Consider the following 23,872-nt stretch of genomic DNA (forward strand, 5'->3'; position numbering starts at 1 on the left):
AGACGTGTATATACTGCTAGACCGCTATCTTTGGTCGGTCGGCCTACTTAAAAATGTGTCAATATCAAACAGAGAGCGTATTCTTTCTTCACAGCGTTTTATCTCTGAAGTCATCAAATGTAAGACACGATATATCGCGGGGAACACATAGCGATTGAAGCATATTATCGATATCGATCACCACCTTCTTGCAATTCTGTTGAGCAATAATACAACTACGTTATACAATTATAAATTAAATAAAATATAAATTAAATAAGAGTAAAAAAACTATAAAGTATAATTTTTTCTCAACAGTTAATATTTAATTATTATTATGCAAATTTAAATTTTACGCTTAATTTTTAAAAAGAATTTTTTTTAAAGCATATTGGCCAAGACTGGATTTTCATACACTACATTTTTAAATGTCAATTTTTATGTTTATAAATATATATTTAATTATATTTATAGCTTTTATATTTATAAATTTCAATTTTATAACAGCATACTTGTAAATATATCAAAATCTGGTAGAAAGAGTAAAATTACAAATAAATAAATAACGTCGTGCATCGTTAACTCCATCAACTCGAGATTCGAAATCACAACTCGGGAGAGAAGGAGATAGCAAATCATATGTTTTTCTCCACCTCTCAAAGCTTGTGTCAAGCGTACAATAGATGTGATCTTTGCTTTGACGTGCGTGATCGCGAAATCCTTATCACTTGCTGATACAACGTCGTAGCGTGCGGACGAGTCGTGAGGCGTTCGAATAACTATTCGGGCACTTTATCCGCAACCGCGCGTATTACGTACGTAATTTAGTAAGGTGTAAAAGTAATTGTGAATAACTAGTTAAATAATAAAAGTTGTGTAAGAGCAGTCACAGCAAGCGGACGTAAAGTCTTATCGATAGAGACAGTGCCCTGCGACAGCGCGTAACACTGAAACCCGAGTGACGCTATTATGTCTTAATACGTTAATTGAAATGCGAATTTACTTTCTAATAAAATTCAATATAGGTCTTTTGCCGGGAGAACGTTGTAGTGGACATATCGCGAGGCGTTTTTTTTAACGGCCTGGCACGTAATCCGTAGGCGCGTCACACGTATGAGTCACTACAAGAACACGAAGTGGGGATTGTGATTAAGAATAAATCAAGGTCACTTGCCGGGAAAAACAATTTAATACCGAGTTGTGAGATTTTTTACAATGTGTAACCATCATTACCCACCCTACATCGAATTAATTACGAGTGTACGTTGCATTTGCGTTGTTACGCGACATTGCGGAACACTTCCGATTAGTATTACATGAGTCATATGAAACGTTTGAGTGTGCGTGTGCGAGTGTAGTCACTGTACGAGCGAGTGAGAGATAACTCCTCGGATAACTCATAATACTTTTTTTAAGTGAAGTCGTTCGAACTTCTCTTTCTTTCGCACCGCACTGCTATTCCGGGTGTCGTTGATATCTGAAAGTGAATAGATAACAGTTCTCTATTGTGTGAAATAACTGTCTACTGTGTGGAATACTTTACCTGTCACTGAGAACAATTGATATTCGTACGGGATTAAATCAGTCTTGGTGGAGCGAGCAATCGAATCCGCAACGTATTCCTGTAACAAAGGGAGAAAAGATTATCAATCAGAGGGTTCCTTTTTGGCGGTGAAATCAAGAGCAACAATAACGATTATTTATTATTTATAATTAATATTCATTATTTACAGCGTTTGGTCATAACTTTAGCTTAAAAAAACACGAACTTAAATAATTTAACTAAAACTTCCGTTCTGAAAAAATATAAAACCGATTTATATTTCTCAGCACATTGCACCTTCTCTATATCACTTCCAGTATCATCTAAAAATGCTGTTAGCATGTTTTTAGCTTATTCAGACATATTCGACGATGTTTCTTTGTTCTTGCTATATTAAATAAATTTTTTATCCTACTGCTGGAATAACTCTTATTGTTAGAGAGGTTCATAGAGAGAGAAACGCATATACAAAAAACATACTAATTTTTGCCTGCTAAAACTTTTGTCACCTACTTCTAAATTTAAACAAAAAATATGAAGAAACAAGCAAGAGAACTTTATACCCAAGTTCTAATTGAACTTGAAAAGGCAGTATCAGAGGATAATATTATTGATAGCTTAAAAAACTTAAGCAATTTAATTGACTCCATAAGTAACGTAGAAAATAAAAAAATTTCGATAGATTATTCTGATAATGCTAGCAATTCTCTTGAAAGCACTAATTTAGTAATCTTATCTTGTAAGCATAATAAAGTAAAAATTTTAGAGTATCTATTTGATAGTGATAGTAGAATTCTAAATAATCTATCTGTTGTTATTGGAAGAAACACTATACTACCAGGTGATGAAGATGAAACGTGTCATAATGCATTTTATTATGCTATACGTTCATGCAATGCTGAGCTTCTTAATACACTCATTAGTAAATGGCCAGGTAATTATTTTGCTGTTTATTTAGGAGAATTGGATCAAATCCTTTCAAGAGCTTATGAAGAATTAAAGTTAAAAAACGTACTATTATCAGACGAAATGGAAATTTTTGTTGAAAATAAGTTAGTAAACCTCCGTTTCTTCTCTAATACTTCACGAAAAAATCAAAATATGAAGAATTGTCTTAATAACATCAGAGAACGGATTAAATTAACACTTCAAAACATTAACTTGTTAAAGACAGATTACTTAAACACGGAAAAAGTAGATAAAAGGATTTTATTTGTAATAAAATTTATCGCACAAAATATTCATATATTAAAGCGGCAGTTGAGATCAACTTATGATAGATTACCTTGGGAAGAAATTGAGTTTTGCTTAGTCAGTTTTATTTCCTCTCACACAAAACGGCAAGAAATTAATCTATTTTATAATGCTACATTGAATAAAAGCAAAATACTAAATCACTTGGGAAATTTTGCAAAAAAACTTGAAGACGAAAAAGATAGTATAGAAAATGTGAATATTGGTAAATCCGCTGATTTTCCGAAGTTAAAACGCGAGAAAGTTGTTGCCGAAATTATTAGCAGTTATCCTCAATTTGAAAAGTTGTACGACGATTATCAACAAATTAGGGATATCCATTCTTTAATGAAAATAAGTGATTATATTAAGCTGGCGTTATCAGTTGATCCTAAAAAAAGGGAAGGACAGTTAATTATTACAAGAGTTTTACAGGTTATCGGTGAGCATTTAAAAAACACTTTAGAATCTCCAAAGTTATCTGATACTACAAGTGAGCTTTTGCTATTATCGTTGTCAAAAAACACAAGAGAAATAATTATAGATTTACGTAATTCACTATCACATGCTTATTCACTTTCTAAGAGAACAGAAATTGAAAAAAATACAGATGTTAGTTTTTTTACCGGTGTACAAAATGATACTAAAAGACTCGATATTGTAATTACTGATATTCTTTACAGTAAGAAGATTAAAACGCTCAGAATGCTTCTAAAACGAATTCCTGATAGTGAAAGCTTAGGTGAGATAAAAGAAATTGCTGAAATATTCAGTAATGTTAAATTGGATGAAATGATACAGGAAAATTTTAAAATGATGGAACACGAGAAGCTTGAAAAACTTATTAAGGAATTAAGTGATAATATAACTGACAAGACGAATTATGAAAAGGAGCTGTTTAATAAAATTAATAACATAATCAAGTCTGCAGAAACTCAATCAGAAAATACCAGAACTGATTATGTCAATGGATTTTTATTAATAAAGGGCTTAATCAGCACTGGAAAACTTGCGTTTGACCGCATTCTTGTTAGAAGAATAAAATATTTTGCTAATCGAACACTGGAGAATATGCCTCTAAAAATAAAGCCTCACAATCTTAACGAAATTGTTGAGTTGTCAATGGAAATTTCTCGTAGTGTAAGGTCAAGAATACGAGATGACAACCTTGCTAGAGTAAACACATTAATTTGCGAAATTTTTTTTTATATTCCTGAATTTTTAACAAGTGATATCAAGTGGATTAAGAAATTAAAAGAAAAGTTGAATGAAAGAGATTCGTTTATTTCTACATTTAAACAAAGGAAGACTTACGATATAACAGAAGAAGAATATAATAACCAGCTTACTTTGAAGCTATCTGAACTGAAAAGTATTTTAAGTAATAACGCATTGAGTGATCAATTAATTGAAAAATTACCTTTCTTTAAGAATGATAAAAAATTACAAACACTAGTAGAAATGCTCGTTTTGGATATAATGTCGATTTTAGATAGCTCAAAACAGAACTTGGAAAATAATTTACTTTTTTTAGACGATAACGCTCCTTTATTAATTGGAAAATGTTTACGGAATCATTTAGCACATGATAATGTCTTAGTTGGTGTACTGTTATCTAATCCTTCAATAGCAGTTATTTTGAACGCTAAAAAACTTACTGAAGAAAATATAATAAAAAGCAAGAAGAAAATTGGCAAGTTAGTGAGCGATAATTCTTTCAAGGTGAGAGAGAAATACGATCAAGACTTAAATATTATTATTAATCAGGAAAGAATGTTTGCTGCTTTGGAAGAAGGAAATCTAGAAAGCTTAAAGGATTGTTTAAAAAGAGGAGCAGATATTAATGCTAGAGATGTTAATTTATGGACCACGTTACATTTTGCTGTTAAGGGACCTAGTCTAGAAGTTACAAAATTTATTTTTGATCAAAATTTAAGCGTTAATGTGAAAGATAGTAATGGTCGAACCCCACTGCATATTGCTGCTGCGCATGGAAGGAAAAACATTGTAGAATTTCTTATAAAAGAAGCAGGTTTATATGTTGATGAGCTAGATACGAATGGCAAAACACCACTACATGTTGCTGCTCAAAATGGTTACAAGGATACTGTTAAAATTTTATTAAAAAATAAAGCGAATATTAGTGCCCAAGAATATTGTGGTCTTTCAGTTTTACACTATGCAATAAATAATAATCATATCGATGTGGTCAAGATTCTATTGAAAGAAGATGTGAACGTTGATATTAATGAAATTGTGGGTGGCCTTAGCCCGTTGCACGCAGCTGCAGTGAGTGGTCATCTCGAGTTAGTTAATTTCTTGCTTCAAAATAATGCAGATGTTAATGTTAGAAATGATAAAGATTGGACACCGTTACATGTAGCAGCGTTATATGGCCATTTGGAAGTCATAAATGCTTTAATTCTAAAAGGAGCTGATGTTAACGCTAGAGTCATAAATGGTTTCACACCATTACACTGTGCAGTAGAAAGCGGTCATAAGAAGATAGTTAATATTCTATTGAAGCATGGAGCTAATGTTAATGCTGTTGTCAAAGCCGGTAATTATACACCTTTGCACTATGTAGCAAGTGTTGGGCACGAGGGAATTGTTAAGGCTCTACTGAAAAATAAAGCCGACGCTAGTATTGCCACTGTTACAAGTTTTACTCCATTGCATCTTGCTGCCCATAATGGTCATCTAGGAATAGTTGTTGCTCTACTTAAACATGGTGTTGACATTTGTGCTAAAGATCAAAATAACGCTACACCATTTTTCTATGCAGCAGAAGGTGGTCATGAGAAAGTTGCTGAACTTTTAATAAGAAATGGAGCAGACATTAATGCCAAAGCTGATAATAATTTCACACCGTTACATGCAGCTGCTCAGAAAGGTCACGAAGATATTATTGATCTTCTAATAAAAAATAAGGCTGAGATAGAAGCTATAACTTATGACGGTAGCACACCATTGCATCTAGCTGCTCTAAACGGTCAAGGAGATGCTATTGTTTCTCTAATAAAAAATGAAGCTAAAGTCAATACTAGAGATAATAATGGTATTACACCGTTACATACTGCTGTTGTAAAAGGCCACAAAGATGTTGTTAACCTTCTAATAAAAAATAAAGCCCAAGTCGATGCAAGAGATTTTGAAGACATCACACCATTATATGCAGCCGTGGAAGTAGGTAATAAAGAAATCGTTGAGATTTTGATAGCAAATGGAGCTGATTTTAATGTTACGAGCAAAGACGTGACACCATTGTTTTCTGCTATAAGACATAATCACAAGGAAATCGTTGAAGTTCTTATAGCGAATGGAATTAATGTTAACGCGGAATATATTATATATTTGTCACTAGCAGTTTTTGCTGGACACAGTGATATTGTAGAAATATTGCTAGAAAAAACCTATGTTGATATGAAAGATTCTGAAATTGCTGATCTATTACATTTGGCTACTGGTAGAGGTCATACGGATGTAGTAAATGCTCTGATAGCAAGAGGAGCTGATGTTGATGCCATAACTTATAATAATAATCTAACACCATTATGTTTTGCAGCACAGGAGGGTTATGAGGAAATCGTTGAAATTTTAATAGCAGGTGGAGCTAACGTCAATGTTAAATCTACAGAAAATGTTACACCATTACATCTGGCAGCAGTAAATGGTCATACTAATGTTGTAAAAGTTTTACTGGATAATAAAGCAAATATTAATGTTAAGAATAATGACAATAGAACACCTGACGAATTAGCAGTGGCACGTGGTCATTTACAAGTAGTTAAATTGTTAATGCGGTACAAGAAAATAGATATTGTTTCTAAACGTAACAACGATATTACGATATTGCATATTGCTTCACAACAAAATAATTTAGGGATGGTAAAATATCTAGTAGATAATGGATCTGATGTTAATGCTAAAAATGCCTCTGACTTAAAACCTATACATATTGCAGCTAGAGAAGGTTATAAAGATACTGTAGAGTTTTTCTTTAGTAAGGGGTTAAGTATTAATGACCGTGGTGCATTTAATCAGACGTTATTACACTATGCTGCAATGAAAGGTGATTTAGAAGTTGCAAGGTATTTGATAACACAAGGCGCTGATGTTAATGCTAAAGATGTTAATGGCTTAACTCCTATGCATGTTGCTGCTGATTTCGGTTATAAAGACTTTATTAAAGTTTTGTTAAAAAATGGCGCAGTATATAACGCTGTTGACAATTTTTCTAGAAGACCGTTAGAAATGTCGGATGACGAAAGCGTTATCGATCTATTAACGGTAACTGAAAAATTGTTTGAGGCTGTGAAACGTAATGGTTCTTCAGAAGTTGAGAATTACATTAAAGGAGGTGCGATCGTTAACGCCAAAAATGCTAATGGGACATCATTACATTATGCTGCGTGGAAAGGCTATAACAGGATTGTCAATATTCTATTGCAAAATAAAGCTGATCCTAATGCGGTTTGTAATAAGGGGTTCACCCCTCTACATTATGCTGCTAAGTTCTCTCACTTAAAAATTGTAAAGTTTTTATTATCTAACGGTGCAGTATATAATGCTGTTTCTGATAGTGGTAAAACACCATCAGATTTTACTGTAGATAAAAGTATAACTAGCTTATTTAAATTACTGAGTGACTCATTTAAAAATATTAAAAAAGATGATTCTCAAGTTATTCATGATCTTAACAAGATAAAGGATATTGATACAGTAAAAGCAATAATGAATGCTTGCGATAGAGAAAAGAAAACGTTAGTAGTTGCTGCAGTGCATAGTAACTTTTCAAAAATCGAACAGTTGAAAGAGGTATCACAAGGTGATGTATCCGTTCAGTTTAACGCAGGTTTAGTGCTTTTTAATCAAGGCGATTATCAAAGGGCTTTAAGTTTCTTCAAGAACGCACATGAAAAAAGAAAAGAAATACTAGGATCAGATAATCCTGGCACTTTAGATATTCAGGCATACATAGGTAAAGTATCACACGCACAAGGGGCTTACCAAGAAGCTTTAAATACATTTGAAGACATTTTTCAGAAACAGAAAGAAGTGCTGGGTTTGAATGATAAGAATACTTTACGTACAAGAAGTACAATTGCTTTAGTGCTGCATAGACAGGGAAGGGATGAAGAAGTTTTTAATATTTATCAAGAAGTTTGTAAGAAGCAAGAGGAAATATTAGGGCCAAATGATTCAGATACTTTAGATTCTTACTTTTACATGGCATTAGTATTAGATAGACAAGGAAAATACGAAGAAGCGTTAAATATCAATAGAACAGTTTTTGAAAAAAGAAAAGAAATACTAGGTGCAAATAACGCAGCAGTTTTATATGCTCAAAATAATATAGCGATGGTACTTTCTAACCAAGGTAAGTATGAAGAGGCACTGAAAATTTATAAAGAGGTTTTTGAGAAACAGAAAGAGATTTTAGGTATTAATCATTTTATTACTTTGAGAACGTTACATAGCATTGCTGTAATTCTCTGTCATCAAAAACAATTTCATGAAGCCCTGAAAGCCTTTCAAGAGGTTTTAAATATCCAGAAATATGCTTTGGGAGTAAATCACCTCGAAACTTTGTATACTCAACACAGCATTGCAAATGTACTTTTTACTCAGTGTAAATGGATTGGTGCACTTAGAGCCTACAGAGAATGTTTTCATCAAATCAAAGCTATTTTTGGACCAAATCATCCTACTGTTTTGGATATTTTAAATAAGATAGAAAAGATTAATGATATATTAAAGTACAATGGCAGCGAAGCATCGGAAATTTTTCAGTATATGCAGGAAGATATTAACATTGCTGCTAGTAATGGTGATATACAAGCTATCCATCGCCTATTAAAAGGTGGAGCTGATGCCAATGGTAAAGACATTGATGGAAGAACACCGTTACATTACGCTGTTAGCAGTGGACAGGCAAGTGTTGTGAACATCTTACTAGAAAACGGAGCTGATGTTACTCAAGTAACTAATAAAGGTAATACACCGTTACACACTGCTACTTTTAAAGGTTACAAAGAAATTGTTAAAGTTTTATTACAACATGTAAATCATGATAAATTAAACAATTTTATCAATGCTAAAACCGCTGCTAGCGGTGCTACATCGCTTCACGTTGCAGCTAAGAATGGTTTTTTGGATGTTACCAAGTCCTTATTGAAGCGAGGTGCAATTTATAACATTAAAAATAATGAAGGTAAAACACCTCTTGATCTTTCTAAGGACCAAAATATTAATGACTTACTGAAACTAGTTGAAGAATTGTTTAGAGATGCAAAAAATGGTAACCTTGAAATGATCAGCAAATTAAAAGCGATAAAACCTGATGAGTTTGTAATTGTAACAAATGCTCGTAATAATCAAGGAAATACGTTATTACAAGTTGCTATAGTTAATAGACACAAGAATGTTGCAAGTAAATTACTAGAAATGCTAATTGTTAAAAAAGCTAGATGAAAATTAACAATTAGTTGTCAATATTATATAGAGAGAGGTGTTAAAAGTTTGAAACTGTAATGCTGTTGAAATATTACGTAACTTAAGTTAATGATTTTTACGAAATTGAGCTTCAGTGGTTTGCTATGAAGAGTAGAGTTAACAAAATATTTCTATCTTTTCGTCATGCTATAAATTCTACTTTAATTCTCTTAATTGTTTTGACAGTTATATAATAAAAACTATGTACCACCATACTGCCTACACCTTAATAACACTCCAATTTATGCAATAAATTTTTTTATATATGAACTAATAAAGGTGCTACGAAACATGTTCAAAACATTTAAAATTTTTAGGTATAGTGACATCTTTTCCTTAATTGGAATAGTTGTATTTAGAATAATGGAAATTAAATCTATTAATTCTTCATTTGCTGTGTGACTAATAAGTTCTGTCTAATGCCACTTTTCAAGTCACTCTTTCTTACTTTTTATATTTGAATTTCTAAAAACGTAGAAGAATATACCTTTTGTGGCTTTCTGCTTTTCTCTCTTTAAAAGTATTGGTATTTTTTTTACCATATTTAGTTTTCAGTGCATTTAGCCGCTTAAAGTACCTTTTTACTTTTGCGTTTTTTAAATTACGCGTTATAATCAAAATTTGGCTGATTTGTTTTGTCTAAAAGTACAAGCAGTCTTTTCTTATTTTGAGATGTAATAAAAGATAATGCCTATCTTTCAGCTCCAGCGTGTGCAGACTTGCTTATGCGATGGATATAGTCAGCTTGCGATTGTGGTGTTATAATTGATATAGGATGTAGGGAATATTATTAGGACCACGAGAGGCAACATCTGTTACAAACATGATTTGATTGCGACTACGATGAAAAGAATTGATGATTCTCTCACGTTTGTGCAGTCTTAAATCACCATCTGATGTTAAAACGCTGTAGAGGAAGTGCAGGTATTATGGGATACCCTAAGTCTTGCTTAAGATAACTTGAAAACTATTAAAGATTTCTGAACTTACTTTTCACTGGGTTGTAATGTTAAATCTTTGTGATAATTATCATAATAATACCTTAAGGTATCCTATCAAATTTCGTTTATTTATAGTAAGTTTAATATTATATCAGTTTTTTCGAGGGTAGATTTTGGAGTAATGTGGAACATATCGTGTAATGCGGATCAGCTTATTAATCTTGCAAAAAAATAATTTTTCTCGCATTTTGATGCATATTAAAGATCAAGTAGTCTATAAGGTAAAAATACCCGGACGTGTACCTACATCTGGACTTTATTATTTATAAGTATAACGCGAATTAAAATCAGAGATAAAAATATTTTCTCTTGTAGTTTGAAACTTTAGTTATAATATCCAAACGATTATTTCCATAAATTTATATGTTTTTAAAGGTATCCAGACATGGTACACGTGTCCGGTTATTGGTACATTTACCTACTCTTAAGTGTCCGGCGAGTATTGGTACTTTTATCTTAATAATTATTATATTATGATTTATTATAAACTTTAATTTTTGTACTTTTTGTAACAATGTCATGCAAATGCAAGTAACATGTTTAAAACTTTTACTCATAATAAAATATACAGGGTGTCACTTAATTTGCGCTCACTATGTGCACAGCAATTTTTATTATCAAAAATTAAGTCGAAAAGTCTTGAGTCATTTTTTTCTATAATGCTTAATAAAGCAGTAATTATTGTGTAAAGTCAATGCAAGTAGCTATCGTTAGGATGGGAAGAAGGATAGGAAGTCCCGATTTTTTATCGACTTCTGACATATCAATGAAGTGACTCATATCCCCTTGTTACGGATCTCTGCGACACTCGATAAGTTGCGGGGAGCTTGGTATCTTTCAGTGCTGGACATAAAAAACGGATATTGATAAGTGCCTCTATCTCCGAAAAGCAGAAAGATTACTAAATTCATCGTGCTCAGGCAAAGGCCTGATGCAATTCAGGGACATGTTCATTCACGGGCCGTTCGGACTGCACTTTGTCCCCGTAACGTTCCAATTATTGGACACCAGAGCTGGAACTCAACGTGTTTGCCTGCCTAGACGATATCATCGTTTATAGCCGGACCTTCGACGAACACCTCTGCGTGTTAGAAGAAGTATTCCACTGTCTCCGAAAAGCGCGCTTTCGACTCATTTCTGACAAGTGCCACTTATGCATCAATTGCATTAACTATCATTTACTGCGAGGACATCCGGACCGACCTGAGAAGACTAATGCCATCACCAACTGGCCTGTTCCATAGGGCGTATGGCAAATACCACAGTTCCTGGGAGTGGTATTTTGGGTGATTTATTGAAAGATTCGCCATCATTACCGTCCTGCTTATCGCACTTGTACGTAAACAGGCCAAGGAAATTACCGAACAGATATATCCCGACTTCACGCGGCAGTTCATTCTACAGACAGATGCCCAACAGGATTTGTGGCCGTCCTAACGCAATACATCCCGCAAGGAGAGCGGATGATCGCATACGCAAGCCGCACGCTCAATAAAGCTGAACGTAATTATCTGGACTGGAGTATCTGGCTGTCTAGGACATAAAGCGGATGCGTGGCTACCTAGAAGGATATCATCTCATTATTATCATCCGATAATCAATCCTTACGCTCCAAATGCTGGAGTCCCTGACTGGGTGGTTGGGGCGTTGGTCCTTCAAACTCCAACAATACGATTTCGTATTGAAATGCCGGAAGGGCACTCTTAATAAGATGGCCTGTCACGTTAACCTGGGACCCACGCCAAACTATAAAGTGGTCACGATACCAATATGTAACGCTCCGCGAAGACTGCATCCCCGGAAGTACTGGACATCAGGATAAAAGGCGACTGACATGACAAGCATGTACACAGCTTCGACTTTAAAGAAACGCCGGCGAAGGGACAGTGGAAGGAGTGCATCCCCAAGGAACAACAGACCATGATCTCGGACCTCTACCATGCACTTACAGCTAGATATTTGGATATCTGGGAATAGCCAAAACGATTGCGCGAATTGCAGAACAATTTTACTTGCCCGACATTGCACAGTACGTACCAGAACTGTTTCGTGCACAAGGCCGTCCAGGAGAAATCACAAGAGAAATTAAGACTTTTTAGTTTGTTTTGACGAATACTACATGCTCTTAAAATTTGGTACTTTTTTGAACACCCTGTATATTAATAATTATTCTTAAATTTTTATAGTTATTATTTTCATTATTTCATAATAATTATTTTAATATTATAGATTTACTAAATAATATAATACAGAAACAACAACAAATAAAAATACAAGTATTATGATTTCCTTGGGAGACTAATTACTAGATAAGGAAATAAATAATACTTCAAGTATGTTTATATATAATATATATATATTATTTCTACATACATTTTATAGAAATAGGTTTTGCTACTTATAAAATGTTATAATTGCAAAATACATTAAATCACATCAATATTTAGAAGAAAGAAAAATATATAAACGTTCAAATGTTGACATTATTAACAGCGTTACTAAGGAAAAGTCACATTGAAAGAAATTAATGTAAGCTAAAAGAAAGGTCAGAAAATTAGAATTTATGTTAAAGAAAAAAGATGATGCGGAAGTAGAGCATAAAAACTTTGAAAATTTTCTTATTATTAAGCAACCCAATGGAAAATGTTACAATCATTCTTTCAAAAATAGAATTTTCTTGCATGTTCTAATTTTCTGAGAAATATATATATTTAATTTAGATTTAATTTAGATTTAATTTAGATTTAATTAAATTTTATATTAGGATACGTGTATTTTATATATATATACTTTAAAATTTATCAACTGAGATTCCCAAGAACAAAGAAAACGTAATAAAAAGAAATAATACTTTTATAACACAAGTAAAAATTGATTAATTCTTACATGTTATATATGCAGTTTATTGCTAACTAATTATGTATTATATATTATATAATTATAAAATTATATATAATTACAAATATGCATGTAAATTATATAGTAAACTATATAAATATGTTATCTAATTATACATGTACTTATATACACATTTTACTATTATAAGTATGTATGTAACTGCATTGTAAGGATTGTATAAGAAATCTAATTTATTTTTAATTATTGTTTATTTCTTTAAGGTAAAATAATACATTATCAAAATTAATATTACTACTCAAAGTTAATACTTGCATTTGTAAATATACATATATCCCAGGTAGCAAGCACTCGTCATTTTGACGTCAAATGACGTCAAAAGACGTCAAAATGACAGACTTTTGACGTCAATTGACGTCAAAATGACGAGTCTTGCTACCTGGGATTTATTTATCGGAGTGTAATTTATCGATTATTAATATATTTCTATTTTCTATATTTTAATATAAATATATAAATATATGTGTCTTTTTTACTTACATCTGTTGATATGAAACATTTTTAATTTGAACACAAACAGACCTAATGCACCACGTGACCATAATCCCCCTGCGGCTTCACTTCCCTTGCCCATCAGAGAGAAGCCTGAGAGAGGCCATCCCGATCTTTTTCATGGGACCGTCGAAAGCCTCTGTACATTAGCGCCAGTATATCCATTTTCGAAATTGATACTACGTATAGCCACGTTCATTTTCCGACACTGCCGACATAAAACATCATTTTGGTGCTACATCTGCAAATTGCGCTGTTTCATCTGATAATGCACAATTTAATTTTACTTAATCTAGCCCTCCACCCGTCAACTTTTATTGGCGGTCCTCTTTTCTTTGGATATGTGCTTTTTTATTTTTTTTTTATTTTCTCGTCGTACAATGTACAATATATAACAATGTATAATATTACAATTTATAATTTTTCAATTTATTTAACGTAAAAAATATAGAAAGTATATAGGTACAGAATTATAAAATACAAAAAATTTGAATTGAGATATATTTATTACATATACATATTTATTATTATGAGATATTCTGCACATTTATTATGATGTTATATTTATATGAGATATTACATTTATATCATATATTTATATAAAATGCAATAAATTTATATTATGTATATATGTATACATAACATACATTTGCAGATATATGTAGCACGGACGCGCACCAAAATGATGTTTTATCGGCAGTGTCGAAAAATGAACTTGGCTACGTAGTACCTGCCTTGCCCAAAGTAGAGACTGGTGGTAGCACTACAATACAATCGTTGCGTGTTGCGTTGCGTTGGAAAACATTGGAAAATAAGGAGCGTCCTGGAGCTTTCAATCGTGAAAGAATAGATAATAATCGATATTGTTTAACAGAAACGTCACAACATGTAAGTTAAGAACTTGTTTTGTATATACATGTTGTACAATTTTATTCAAATTCTGATATTTAACGTTAATTTATCATGATTTATAGACATAACCTTAATTACATTACGCGTATAATCACGATCATATAAACTATAAACGATATATATGATCGTTCGTGTAATCACGAACTTATATTTGTTTGCATTAGCACTTATCTACGACATGTAAAAAGTTGACAAAGAATTTTCGGTATTATATATTATATTACTAATATAATATATATTACTAATCTCTTTTTATTTGGTATCAGGTCTTCTCTGACCAAACCAAAATCCGAGATGACGCCAGAGGAATTGGCGAAGAGAGAGGAAGAAGAATTTAACACCGGGCCTCTTTCAGTTCTGACACAATCCGTTAAGAATAATACCCAAGTGTTGATAAATTGCAGAAACAACAAAAAGCTATTGGGCCGAGTAAAGGCCTTTGACAGACATTGCAACATGGTTTTGGAAAATGTAAAGGAGATGTGGACGGAATTACCACGCACGGGGAAAGGCAAGAAAAAGGTATGTATAACAATCACGTGTACTTCTAGTGAATTATTCAAATCTAATTTTGTCATTGACTAATCCGAAAGGTATTAATTTAAATTTACTATAATTTTATTTTAAACTTTGGATAGTGACAATTATTTGATACCTATGCTGTATATGCAGATATATTTTTAATATTTAAAAATTATTAGCCCATGCTGATTAAGTTTTAAATTTAGAAAGAAGAGAATATGATTAACAGATATTGATGCTTCAAGAAGTAATAAATATTCTGATATATTAAAGATATTCCATTCCTTGTAAAAAAAGTCTGACAAAGAATTAATTAAAAATTAAATATAAGTATCTTTTATAAATAATTTTTATATTATACTAACCGGGATATCTACAAACAGGCGAAACCGGTAAACAAAGACAGATTTATTCCAAAGATGTTTCTACGTGGCGATTCCGTCATCTTGGTTCTGAGGAATCCACTGGCAACTGCGGCAGGAAAGTAATTAAGGATAACTTTAATTTTTATGATTTTAATATTACTAAGGCTAATGCTATAATAAAGGAAATAAAAACTTTTTGATATGAACGCAACAGCGTTTATTAACGCGATGAATTTTATTCCGCACAAATTCCTAATCTTATATATATATATATATATATATATATATATAATCCGTTAAATATATTAAGTAAAAAAAATGTGTTAAGCAGGACATGTTTATTTCTTATGAATTGTGTTACAATATTATCAATCCTTTTCGGCGATTGCGGTTAAATGTTTATCAATCTCTTGCTCGGTCAGTATGCTGTAACAAAAAAATTGTTAATAAAGAAAAGTACGACAGTGGAAATAAAAATTTGACATACGCATGTGAAATATTAAAATCAAAATTATGTCGTCAATTACCGGAATTTGGGATTGTCCTTCGATACAACTCCTACTTCAATTTCCGTTGGTTTAAAGTCTACGGACAAAACTGTAGACAGACAAGTAATGGCTAGCTGTATAGTCTCGTCGTAATCGTAATTCTGTTTCTTCTTCAATTTCTTCTCGAGATAGGAATTAGCTTCCGTTTGCTTCGCCCCGACGGAAATAGCTCTATAACCGCAAAAATATCCCGCCGGATCGGCCTTGTAGATGCACGGACCTTTCTCTTTGTCGTAAGCGATGAGCATCATGGAACATCCGAGGGGTCGCATCTCTGCATTCTGCGTGTAAACTTGACTAATGTCGGCGATACGCTGGCACAGAGCGTCCACAGGTATCTCGTAGCCATACTTATACTTAAAATGAGCCGCTTCGTATCGCGCGCGTTGCACTTGGGACTTGCTGTCGGCTGTGGAATAGAGAAGTTGAAAGATAGCGTAGGGTTTCGACACGGTCAAAAGTTGTCCAAACTCACCTATCATACCAGTCATTACACAACCGATGTACTCGGTCAGCTGAAATACATGGGTGACGCTGCAGGCATCGAGCAACTTGTCCTGTAAAGGAAGACAATATATCACTTTGACATAAATATGAACATTATCTGAGCCATGTATTTCTAAGTATTGGGCGATCATTTCCAACAAAAATTTAAGTTGACATGATACGCGAAAAAGTGAAAAATGCTAAATTGAGCAAGTTTCTGACAGAGTTTCAGGTGAAAAGATCCTTAGGAGGTTAACTTACGGGCACTTTCTTCTGTGTCGCGAAAACGACTGTCTCGGGCCCTTTGACGGCTACGGACGTCAGGCCACCTTGATTGATGGCTTTGAAGGCGTATTCTGCGTGAAATACGAGAGAGACACGTTAACAAATTCCAAAATGCAGATCACGCCGAGTCATCGGCGTACACATTGTAGGTTAGGTGATCCACACCATTCAGACCAGCGCGGGGACGCCGATAATACGATAATTGTTCGTGTCGTGCTTAGAGATACACTTTCTGATCCTTACCTACTTGGTAAAGCCGGCCTTCCGGCGAAAAGATCGTGATATGCCTGTCAAAACCAGCACTACTCCCGCGCGCCATGTTTGCTAATACAGGAATCGCCGATTACGCTTCCCGTGCCCGTGGCTTCCCGACCGATGTGAAAACCTGAAAACGTCAAATCATATAGGTCTGTTCTTTGCAGTTAAACTTTCTGCTCCAGTGCAGAAAGTTCAGCACTAAAAATCTATATTACCGACAAGGTACAAGGTACTATTATTAGGGGTAATTCCAATTACGATTTACAATTAATTTAATCTATATAATTAATTCAAATCGGCAAAATTGCTCATTGTAGAATTTCTAACAGTATAGGTATAATTCAATGTCCCGGATTTAAATCTTTCCCTTCGGACGTCTTCCACCAATCACAACGAAGACGCGCCCACGTGTTCAAAAAAACATAACCTGTTTCCACGTGCGCTCGTGGATAACTTCAATCTTCTTGTACATTTAAAAATTGCATGTGTCTGAATATACAATTTTTATTTTCGGGCACAGGCGAGAAGACTTATTTCTAGACATAGGAAATAATCGATAAGACGGAATGTCCCGTTTAATAGTGAAAAATTTGCCGAAAGGTGTACGTAGATGAAATCATCTGATATCTTTTTATTTAATATAATATATAATATATATTTATATTTATATGTATATTTTATTTTGCACAGGTCACAGATACCAAATTGAAAGAATTTTTCAGTCAAAAGGGTATTGTCACCGATGTACAATTGAAGTACAAAGATGGCAAGTTTCGACGATTTGCATTTATTGGCTACAAAACAGAGGAACAGGCGAAATTGGCGCAAACCTACTTTGATCAAACATGCATCGATACTTGTATAATATCTGTTGAGCACTGTGCAAATTTAGGCACGTACAGCTATAAATTATTGTGTTATAGTAACCTAACAGTTTTGTAAATGATATGTGAACGTGATTTTGTATGTATGATATTTTAGGTGATCCCTCAAAGCCAAGATCGTGGAGCAAATATGCAAATGACAGTTCTTACAACAAAGCTAATGAAACATCTGACGCTAAGTCAAAAGAGAAACCGATAGATTCGGCGGGAAAGAACGATATAGGGGAAACTAAGAACAAAAGTGATGTAAAGAAGAAGAAGAAAAAGGCAGACAAAAAGGAGAGTGATGAAGTTAAGAAAGCACTCAAGAAGGTATATAAAATTCTTTTCTAATTTTTTAAATTAATAGATTTTAACTTGTATTCTTTCTGTCAATTAAGAGGAAATTGTTTATTAAATTGTCTTCGATTATGTTGGATTTAGCACAAGGATGATCCTTTATTTATGGAGTTTCTTGAAACACATACTGGTAAGGATGCAAAAGCAGTCTGGAAAAACGATATTGATGTGCCAGTGAAAGAAGAAGCTACCGAGGAATCTGATGACGAGTCTGAAGACGAGGAAGATGATGAATCTAAAAAAAATACAGGTGAGGAAAAAAAACATTTTCTTCCTTGTTATTTCTTTCTATTTTTCTATAAAGTATGCATTACTAAGCAACTGTGGCTTTATTTACATTTTCTTTTGCAATAAAATAATATTTTTTACTTAAAATTCCTCATATAAAATTGATTTAAATTTATTTCAATTAAATTATTTAATAGAAGAATTTATGTACTAAGACTTCTGATTAATGTTGTACTATTTTTAAAAAATAAACTTTATCTTGAATATTGCAATTTGTATTTCCTTAAGTAAGAAAATAACTTGAGAAAATATGTATACTATTTTAGAAAAAGTAACACACTCAAGTGGAAAAGACGAACCTGACTGGCTACGTCAGAGTGGAATAAAATTGACGAAAGATGTGCCAAAGTATGGTCCATTAACATTCTATACTGTAAAAATGCGAGGACTTGCATACAAACACATGAAAAAACACATTAAACAATTCTTCCGTCCAATAAAACCGAAATCTATACGAATCCCACCCAAAATTAAAGGTATAGCTTATGTGGGGTTCAAAACGGAGCAAGCTATGAAGAAGGCTCTTCTGAAAAATAAGAGTTTCCTAGGTAAAAACAATTATTGAATGCAATATAAAGTGCAAGGTACAATATTTTACATACATTTTCAAGTGTATTCCTTATTTATGTGTAGATGGGAAACAAATATTTGTATCCAAATACGAACAAAAAGAGGCAGTTGAATCTAACAAGGACTCGTCTAGTAAGACCAATATTAAATGGAAGAAACAAGAGGAGGCCTTGAAAGACGAAGAGAGTATAGCAGAATCTGGAAGAATGTTTATCAGAAATCTGACGTATACAACTACGGAGGATGACATCAGGAAACTGTTTGAGAAGTATGGTCCTCTGTCTGAAGTGGATTTACCTGTGGATAAAATCACTAGGAAACCAAAAGGATTTGGCACAGTAACGTTCCTGATGCCAGAACACGCTGTGAAAGCTTACAGCGAACTGGACGGTTCTGTATTAGATGGTAGAATGTTACACATTCTTCCCGGAAAGGCGAAAGCATCCTTGGAGAATATCGATACTGAAAATTTAACTTATAAACAAAAGAAAGAACTGCAGACTAAGACAACCGCGGGTTCGTCACATAATTGGAATACACTGTTTCTCGGGCAGAACGCCGTGGCGGACGCTGTCGCGAGTCGCTACAACACGACGAAGGAGAAATTACTGGAAGACGGATCGAATGGAATGAGCGCCGCGGTCAAACTGGCATTAGGAGAAACGCAACTGGCTGAAGATACGAAGGGTTTTTTGGAGGAAAACGGCGTGTGCTTGGACGCTTTTAATGAAGCACCAAAGAAGAGATCGACCACCATAATCTTAGTGAAGAATTTACCGGCTCAGACAAAACCGAACGAACTGCGAGAAATGTTTGCCAAACATGGGGAGCTGGCGCGTATCGTAATGCCACCAGCGGGCATAACAGCGCTGGTAGAATTTCTGGAGCCATCCGAAGCACGCAAGGCTTTCCGTGCATTAGCTTATACGAAATATAAGCATCTACCGTTGTATCTGGAATGGGCGCCAGATAACAGTTTCACTACGCCCGCCTCTAAAACTAAGGCAACTAAAAACAATGCAACTACCAAAAAATCAACAGATTCCGAAGAAGTTAAAGGTGGAGCAACGGTAAAAGAACCTAAAGAATCTAAAGAAAATAAGAATAATACGCGTAAAAAGGAAGACGACGAGCCGCCCGAACCAGATACAACGCTTTTTGTAAAGAATATCAATTTCACAACTACGGAAGAACAATTGAAAGATGTAAGTTAAAAACTGTTACATTCGCAATTGCGATCATTGTTGTTTTTTTTTTGTAATAATACAACTTTACGCTTACAGTACTTCGGTAAATGCGGTCCTCTCCATTATGTCACAATAGCAACTAAAAAGGATCCTGAAAATGCTGCTAGAAAATTGTCTATGGGATATGGATTTATAAGATACAAGAGGAAACTCGACGCAGATCGTGCATTAAAAACGTTGCAAATGTCAGTACTCGATGGGAAGAGCTTGGAGTTGAAACGATCTGAGAGAACACTAATGTACGTTTATTTTTTTAATCTATCTTTTCGAAAAGCCGAGAATTTTTGTTATCTGCGAAACTTTCTAGGTCCGACGTCAAAACAGCGAGGAAAAAGTCCAAGATCACCGAACAAACTGGCACTAAAATTTTAGTACGAAACATACCCTTCCAAGCAACTGTCCAGGAAGTGACGGAATTATTCAAGTACGTACATATCATATATATTTTTTATCGAAATACTTTTACACAACATGCAATGCATTAATTAATTCATTGTAATTTTACAGGTCATATGGTGAGTTGAAGGCCGTACGAATGCCGAAGAAACTGGTCGGTACTGAGAAGCACAGAGGATTCGGCTTCATCGAGTATTATACTACGACAGATGCAAAGGTAATAATTTCTAGCACCTGAAGAATTTAATTCGACTTAATAAATCTAACGTAAAAAGTTAAATTATGTATAAACGTATAAGGACTAAGAATGAGAACTACATTTAGTTATTCTTGTACTAATTTTAATTCGCGTTCTTTTCTTAGAAAGCATTTAAAGCACTGTGTCAAAGCACTCACTTGTACGGTCGAAGATTAGTTCTTGAGTGGGCTCAGATGGAGGAAGGTGTTGAGGAAATTAGAAAACGCACTGCGAAACGTTTCTACCAAGGTAATTAATTTTTTTTATATCTTATACTATAACAAAATAAGTTGATTCGTATTGATTAATATAATAGAAAATTACGTGATTCTGAAGGTTCTTTTTTATTTATTTTCAGAGAGTTCGACGAAAAGATTTAAAAAATCCACGTTAGATCCCGAAAGTGTTGGTCTCGAATTAAATTCAGCTCAAGAAGTATAATTTATAAATTATTTGCAAATTATATGTAAATATGTATTATTTAAATAATAATTCACAAATTACTTAATACGCAATTCTAAAACGTTCATTAAATCGTAAGAGGATTAATTAACATTCTTAATAATTCTTTAGTTAATTTCTTTTTTATAAATACTAGTATTAGCAATATTATCAAATGATTATTGGAATCAATATCTGGTAATCCGTACACGATCCGTATCAATTTTCATTTCTCTTCACGTTGGCCAGATATTCAGGTTAGTCTCTCTCAGTTGGAAGTCGAAAGTATTTTCATTGCGCGACATTACTCTTCGCGTCACGTTTAAATGTGACTCTTTCTTTTCTTACTTTTCCAAGGAATGATTTCCAATGATTGATATAATACGATGTATTTAGGTTACTTGACTGCCTTAGATCATGAGATCATTTCCTGTTAACTTACGTTAACTTTTTTATAACTGAATGATCAATTTCGTAAAATATATATAAAACTAGAGTACAGATAGTATATATTATAAATAATAGCCTAATTTAAATAAGAATGCGTGGTGTAATATATGTACAAAACGGTACTCAAAAGTTCCCTTAAAAGTTTTCTCAATCTAAGCGCTTTTTCATTTACTTCGGCGATGTTCTGCATTCCTGGAAACAAGAATAAGTCATACAAGTCTAAAGAAGAAGGCAGAGATTATAGCCAGTTTTCATTTGCCAAAAATTACTGAACAAAGAGAATGGTATGGGTCAGGTTTTAGATTGACGTATCAAGTCGTAAGTAAATTAAAAACAGAAGTTAACTGCTCGTTAGAAGCTAAGCTATAATATGTAAGAAGGTCAACGTGAATCATCATACAAATTTTAAACATTTCATATTATTTGTCTGTTTATTGGATCAACAGTTTCATTTTTTTATATTATATAATTATTAATATTATATTAGATATTATTTTATAATGTTTATTAATACAAAACATGGCGGCAGTGTGGTCTAGTGGTAGAGCGCCAGACTCGTAATCTGAGAAACCAGGTTCGAGTCCACTTGAGCACGTAAACATGGAATTTATTTTCCGAAAGCTGCGCCTTCCGTGCAAGAAAGACTCTTGTGCGGACCAAACTGGGCTCCGTCTTTCGGACAGAGACGTTAAGCCGTTGGTCCAAAGGGTTAAGTGAGAGGAGAAGGGTAGTGATGGATGAGAATTGTAATCCTAAGGGGATCGATTAAAACTTCCATTTTAATACAAAACATGAAAATATTTCCTAAGATAACTGTTGATCCAATATATATGTACATGTATCGTTTTATTCGAAATATCATGATTACACGCACACAAAGATCAAGGAACTAAAAAATAAATAATTGTGTCTAAAGTTCCTACTTGTTCGACAATAATGTTAACACCTATAGCGTTACATGCCCAACGAACAGAAGCGTGCCGGTACTGACGAAAACAGCCGGCGAGGAAATGTCTTCCTTTCACCTCCACCACTGCATCGCGCCAAGTATCTTGCATGGGCCCGGCATCACGAAGGACTGGAAACGCGCTGGCGGTTCCGGTTGGTGGGGTCCAATCATCGGTTGGTGGCATGTCCCACGAAGGTGCTGGCAGTATGAGAGACGACCCATGAAAGTAACAGTGCGCCTTCCGTCCACCTTCGCTGGGCTTGCGGGCGCGAACGCCAGATAGACCGAGCCAGTTGTACGCTCATCGTCCTGGAGAACGGTGCTCGCGCCTCGTCCCCGCAGGGTACCAATAGCGCCGCGTCGTCCTTCAAGTGTCGTCGTACAGATACAAGGTCGCGAGTGCAACGGGCGATTTCGCATTTCGCCGCTGTGGGCCCGTGCACTTTAAGCGGATGTATCTAACGCGCGATGTGTGCAAGCTGAGGATCTCCTGACTGAAGACAGGCAATTAAATCACTGAGGGATTAGACCAAGCGATTAAACATGGACTGGGTAAGAATCTCATCCCCGAACCGATGATAAGTCGAGTCATTAAACAATTCCTTCGCGATCTACCTGCGGTTGATACCCAAAGATCATTGGAAGCTGATCTCTTGAAAACAACAGGATGTTAGAGTGTCACTAGATGCATTGAGCCGGAATAAGACTAATATATTGAATTAATCGTACAAAGAAGCAATTTTCAATTTTACGTTATTAGATTAGAAATCACTTCTCATTAATTCCACACGTCTGCAGAAAATTTATTCTGAAAGTGTTTTGTGATTTCTCTGAAACCTGTTTAAATACCAGTCGAAATGTCACGTTAGGCGCTGGAAATGTTAAGATTGTAGAGAAGCAATTTTTACTCTCAGTAGAAATAGCAATTTATTTTCTTTGACGTAATGTATCTGGAGAAGGCTTGTTCTCCGAAAGTGATAATCATTTCTCTTCGAATGACTCTCTAATCAAACTGGAACTGAGTCACTGGGTGAT

The 23,872-nt window shown here is 34.1% G+C and overlaps 5 protein-coding genes across 5 annotated transcripts in view; 4 read left to right on the plus strand and 1 right to left on the minus strand.

The window, feature by feature from the left end:
* The first annotated feature begins 522 nt into the window (after positions 1–522).
* LOC139771568 (uncharacterized) lies at positions 523–13,646 on the plus strand. The gene has a single exon (XM_071704436.1). The coding sequence runs from the start codon at positions 2,057–2,059 to the stop codon at positions 9,227–9,229; it is 7,173 nt and encodes a 2,390-aa protein (XP_071560537.1). The 5' UTR covers positions 523–2,056; the 3' UTR covers positions 9,230–13,646.
* A 749-nt stretch (positions 13,647–14,395) lies between these two features.
* Positions 14,396–15,664, plus strand: Smd2 (small ribonucleoprotein particle protein SmD2). The gene is made up of 3 exons (XM_071704456.1): positions 14,396–14,547; positions 14,838–15,093; positions 15,477–15,664. Coding segments are annotated over exons 1-3 (363 nt in total). The 5' UTR covers positions 14,396–14,545; the 3' UTR covers positions 15,582–15,664.
* A 117-nt stretch (positions 15,665–15,781) lies between these two features.
* Positions 15,782–17,181, minus strand: LOC139771577 (proteasome subunit alpha type-6). The gene is made up of 5 exons (XM_071704454.1): positions 17,021–17,181; positions 16,754–16,848; positions 16,482–16,563; positions 15,986–16,415; positions 15,782–15,884 (listed from the first exon to the last, which is right to left on the minus strand). Exons 1-5 carry the CDS (start codon positions 17,094–17,096, stop codon positions 15,827–15,829), a joined length of 741 nt encoding a protein of 246 aa, XP_071560555.1. The 5' UTR covers positions 17,097–17,181; the 3' UTR covers positions 15,782–15,826.
* A 256-nt stretch (positions 17,182–17,437) lies between these two features.
* Positions 17,438–21,507, plus strand: LOC139771572 (probable RNA-binding protein 19). The gene is made up of 11 exons (XM_071704446.1): positions 17,438–17,637; positions 17,726–17,927; positions 18,017–18,231; positions 18,343–18,508; positions 18,813–19,094; positions 19,180–20,321; positions 20,400–20,602; positions 20,671–20,787; positions 20,871–20,976; positions 21,123–21,246; positions 21,356–21,507. Exons 1-11 carry the CDS (start codon positions 17,602–17,604, stop codon positions 21,436–21,438), a joined length of 2,676 nt encoding a protein of 891 aa, XP_071560547.1. The 5' UTR covers positions 17,438–17,601; the 3' UTR covers positions 21,439–21,507.
* Positions 21,508–21,607: 100 nt separating this feature from the next.
* LOC139771580 (uncharacterized) overlaps positions 21,608–23,872 on the plus strand; it is a 37,175-nt gene continuing 34,910 nt past the window's right edge. Inside the window, exon 1 of the mRNA XM_071704457.1 lies at positions 21,608–23,389. Within this exon, the coding sequence (XP_071560558.1) occupies positions 23,381–23,389 (9 nt within the window). The 5' untranslated portion in view covers positions 21,608–23,380. The remainder of the gene's footprint in view (positions 23,390–23,872) is intronic.

This window comes from Temnothorax nylanderi, unplaced genomic scaffold (genome assembly GCF_030848795.1).
Source record: "Temnothorax nylanderi isolate EJ_2023f unplaced genomic scaffold, tnyl_v1.0 TNYL_tig0041_pilon, whole genome shotgun sequence".
Taxonomy (NCBI): domain Eukaryota; kingdom Metazoa; phylum Arthropoda; class Insecta; order Hymenoptera; family Formicidae; genus Temnothorax; species Temnothorax nylanderi.

What these genes read in the sequence shown, in the direction of transcription:
- LOC139771568 (XM_071704436.1), top strand. Translation starts at nt 2,057, where the DNA reads ATGAAGAAACAAGCAAGAGAACTTTATACCCAAGTTCTAATTGAACTT.
- Smd2 (XM_071704456.1), top strand. An exon ending in CGGGGAAAGGCAAGAAAAAG is followed by an intron (nt 15,094 to 15,476) that starts GTATGTATAACA and finishes ATCTACAAACAG; the next exon opens with GCGAAACCGGTAAACAAAGA.
- LOC139771577 (XM_071704454.1), bottom strand. Translation starts at nt 17,096, where the DNA reads ATGGCGCGCGGGAGTAGTGCTGGTTTTGACAGGCATATCACGATCTTT. An exon ending in AGGCCGGCTTTACCAAGTAG is followed by an intron (nt 16,849 to 17,020) that starts GTAAGGATCAGA and finishes TATTTCACGCAG; the next exon opens with AATACGCCTTCAAAGCCATC. An exon ending in AAGGACAATCCCAAATTCCG is followed by an intron (nt 15,885 to 15,985) that starts GTAATTGACGAC and finishes TTTTTGTTACAG; the next exon opens with CATACTGACCGAGCAAGAGA.
- LOC139771572 (XM_071704446.1), top strand. Translation starts at nt 17,602, where the DNA reads ATGTCCCGTTTAATAGTGAAAAATTTGCCGAAAGGT. An exon ending in TGAATCTAAAAAAAATACAG is followed by an intron (nt 18,509 to 18,812) that starts GTGAGGAAAAAA and finishes ATACTATTTTAG; the next exon opens with AAAAAGTAACACACTCAAGT. An exon ending in ATACTACGACAGATGCAAAG is followed by an intron (nt 20,977 to 21,122) that starts GTAATAATTTCT and finishes TTCTTTTCTTAG; the next exon opens with AAAGCATTTAAAGCACTGTG.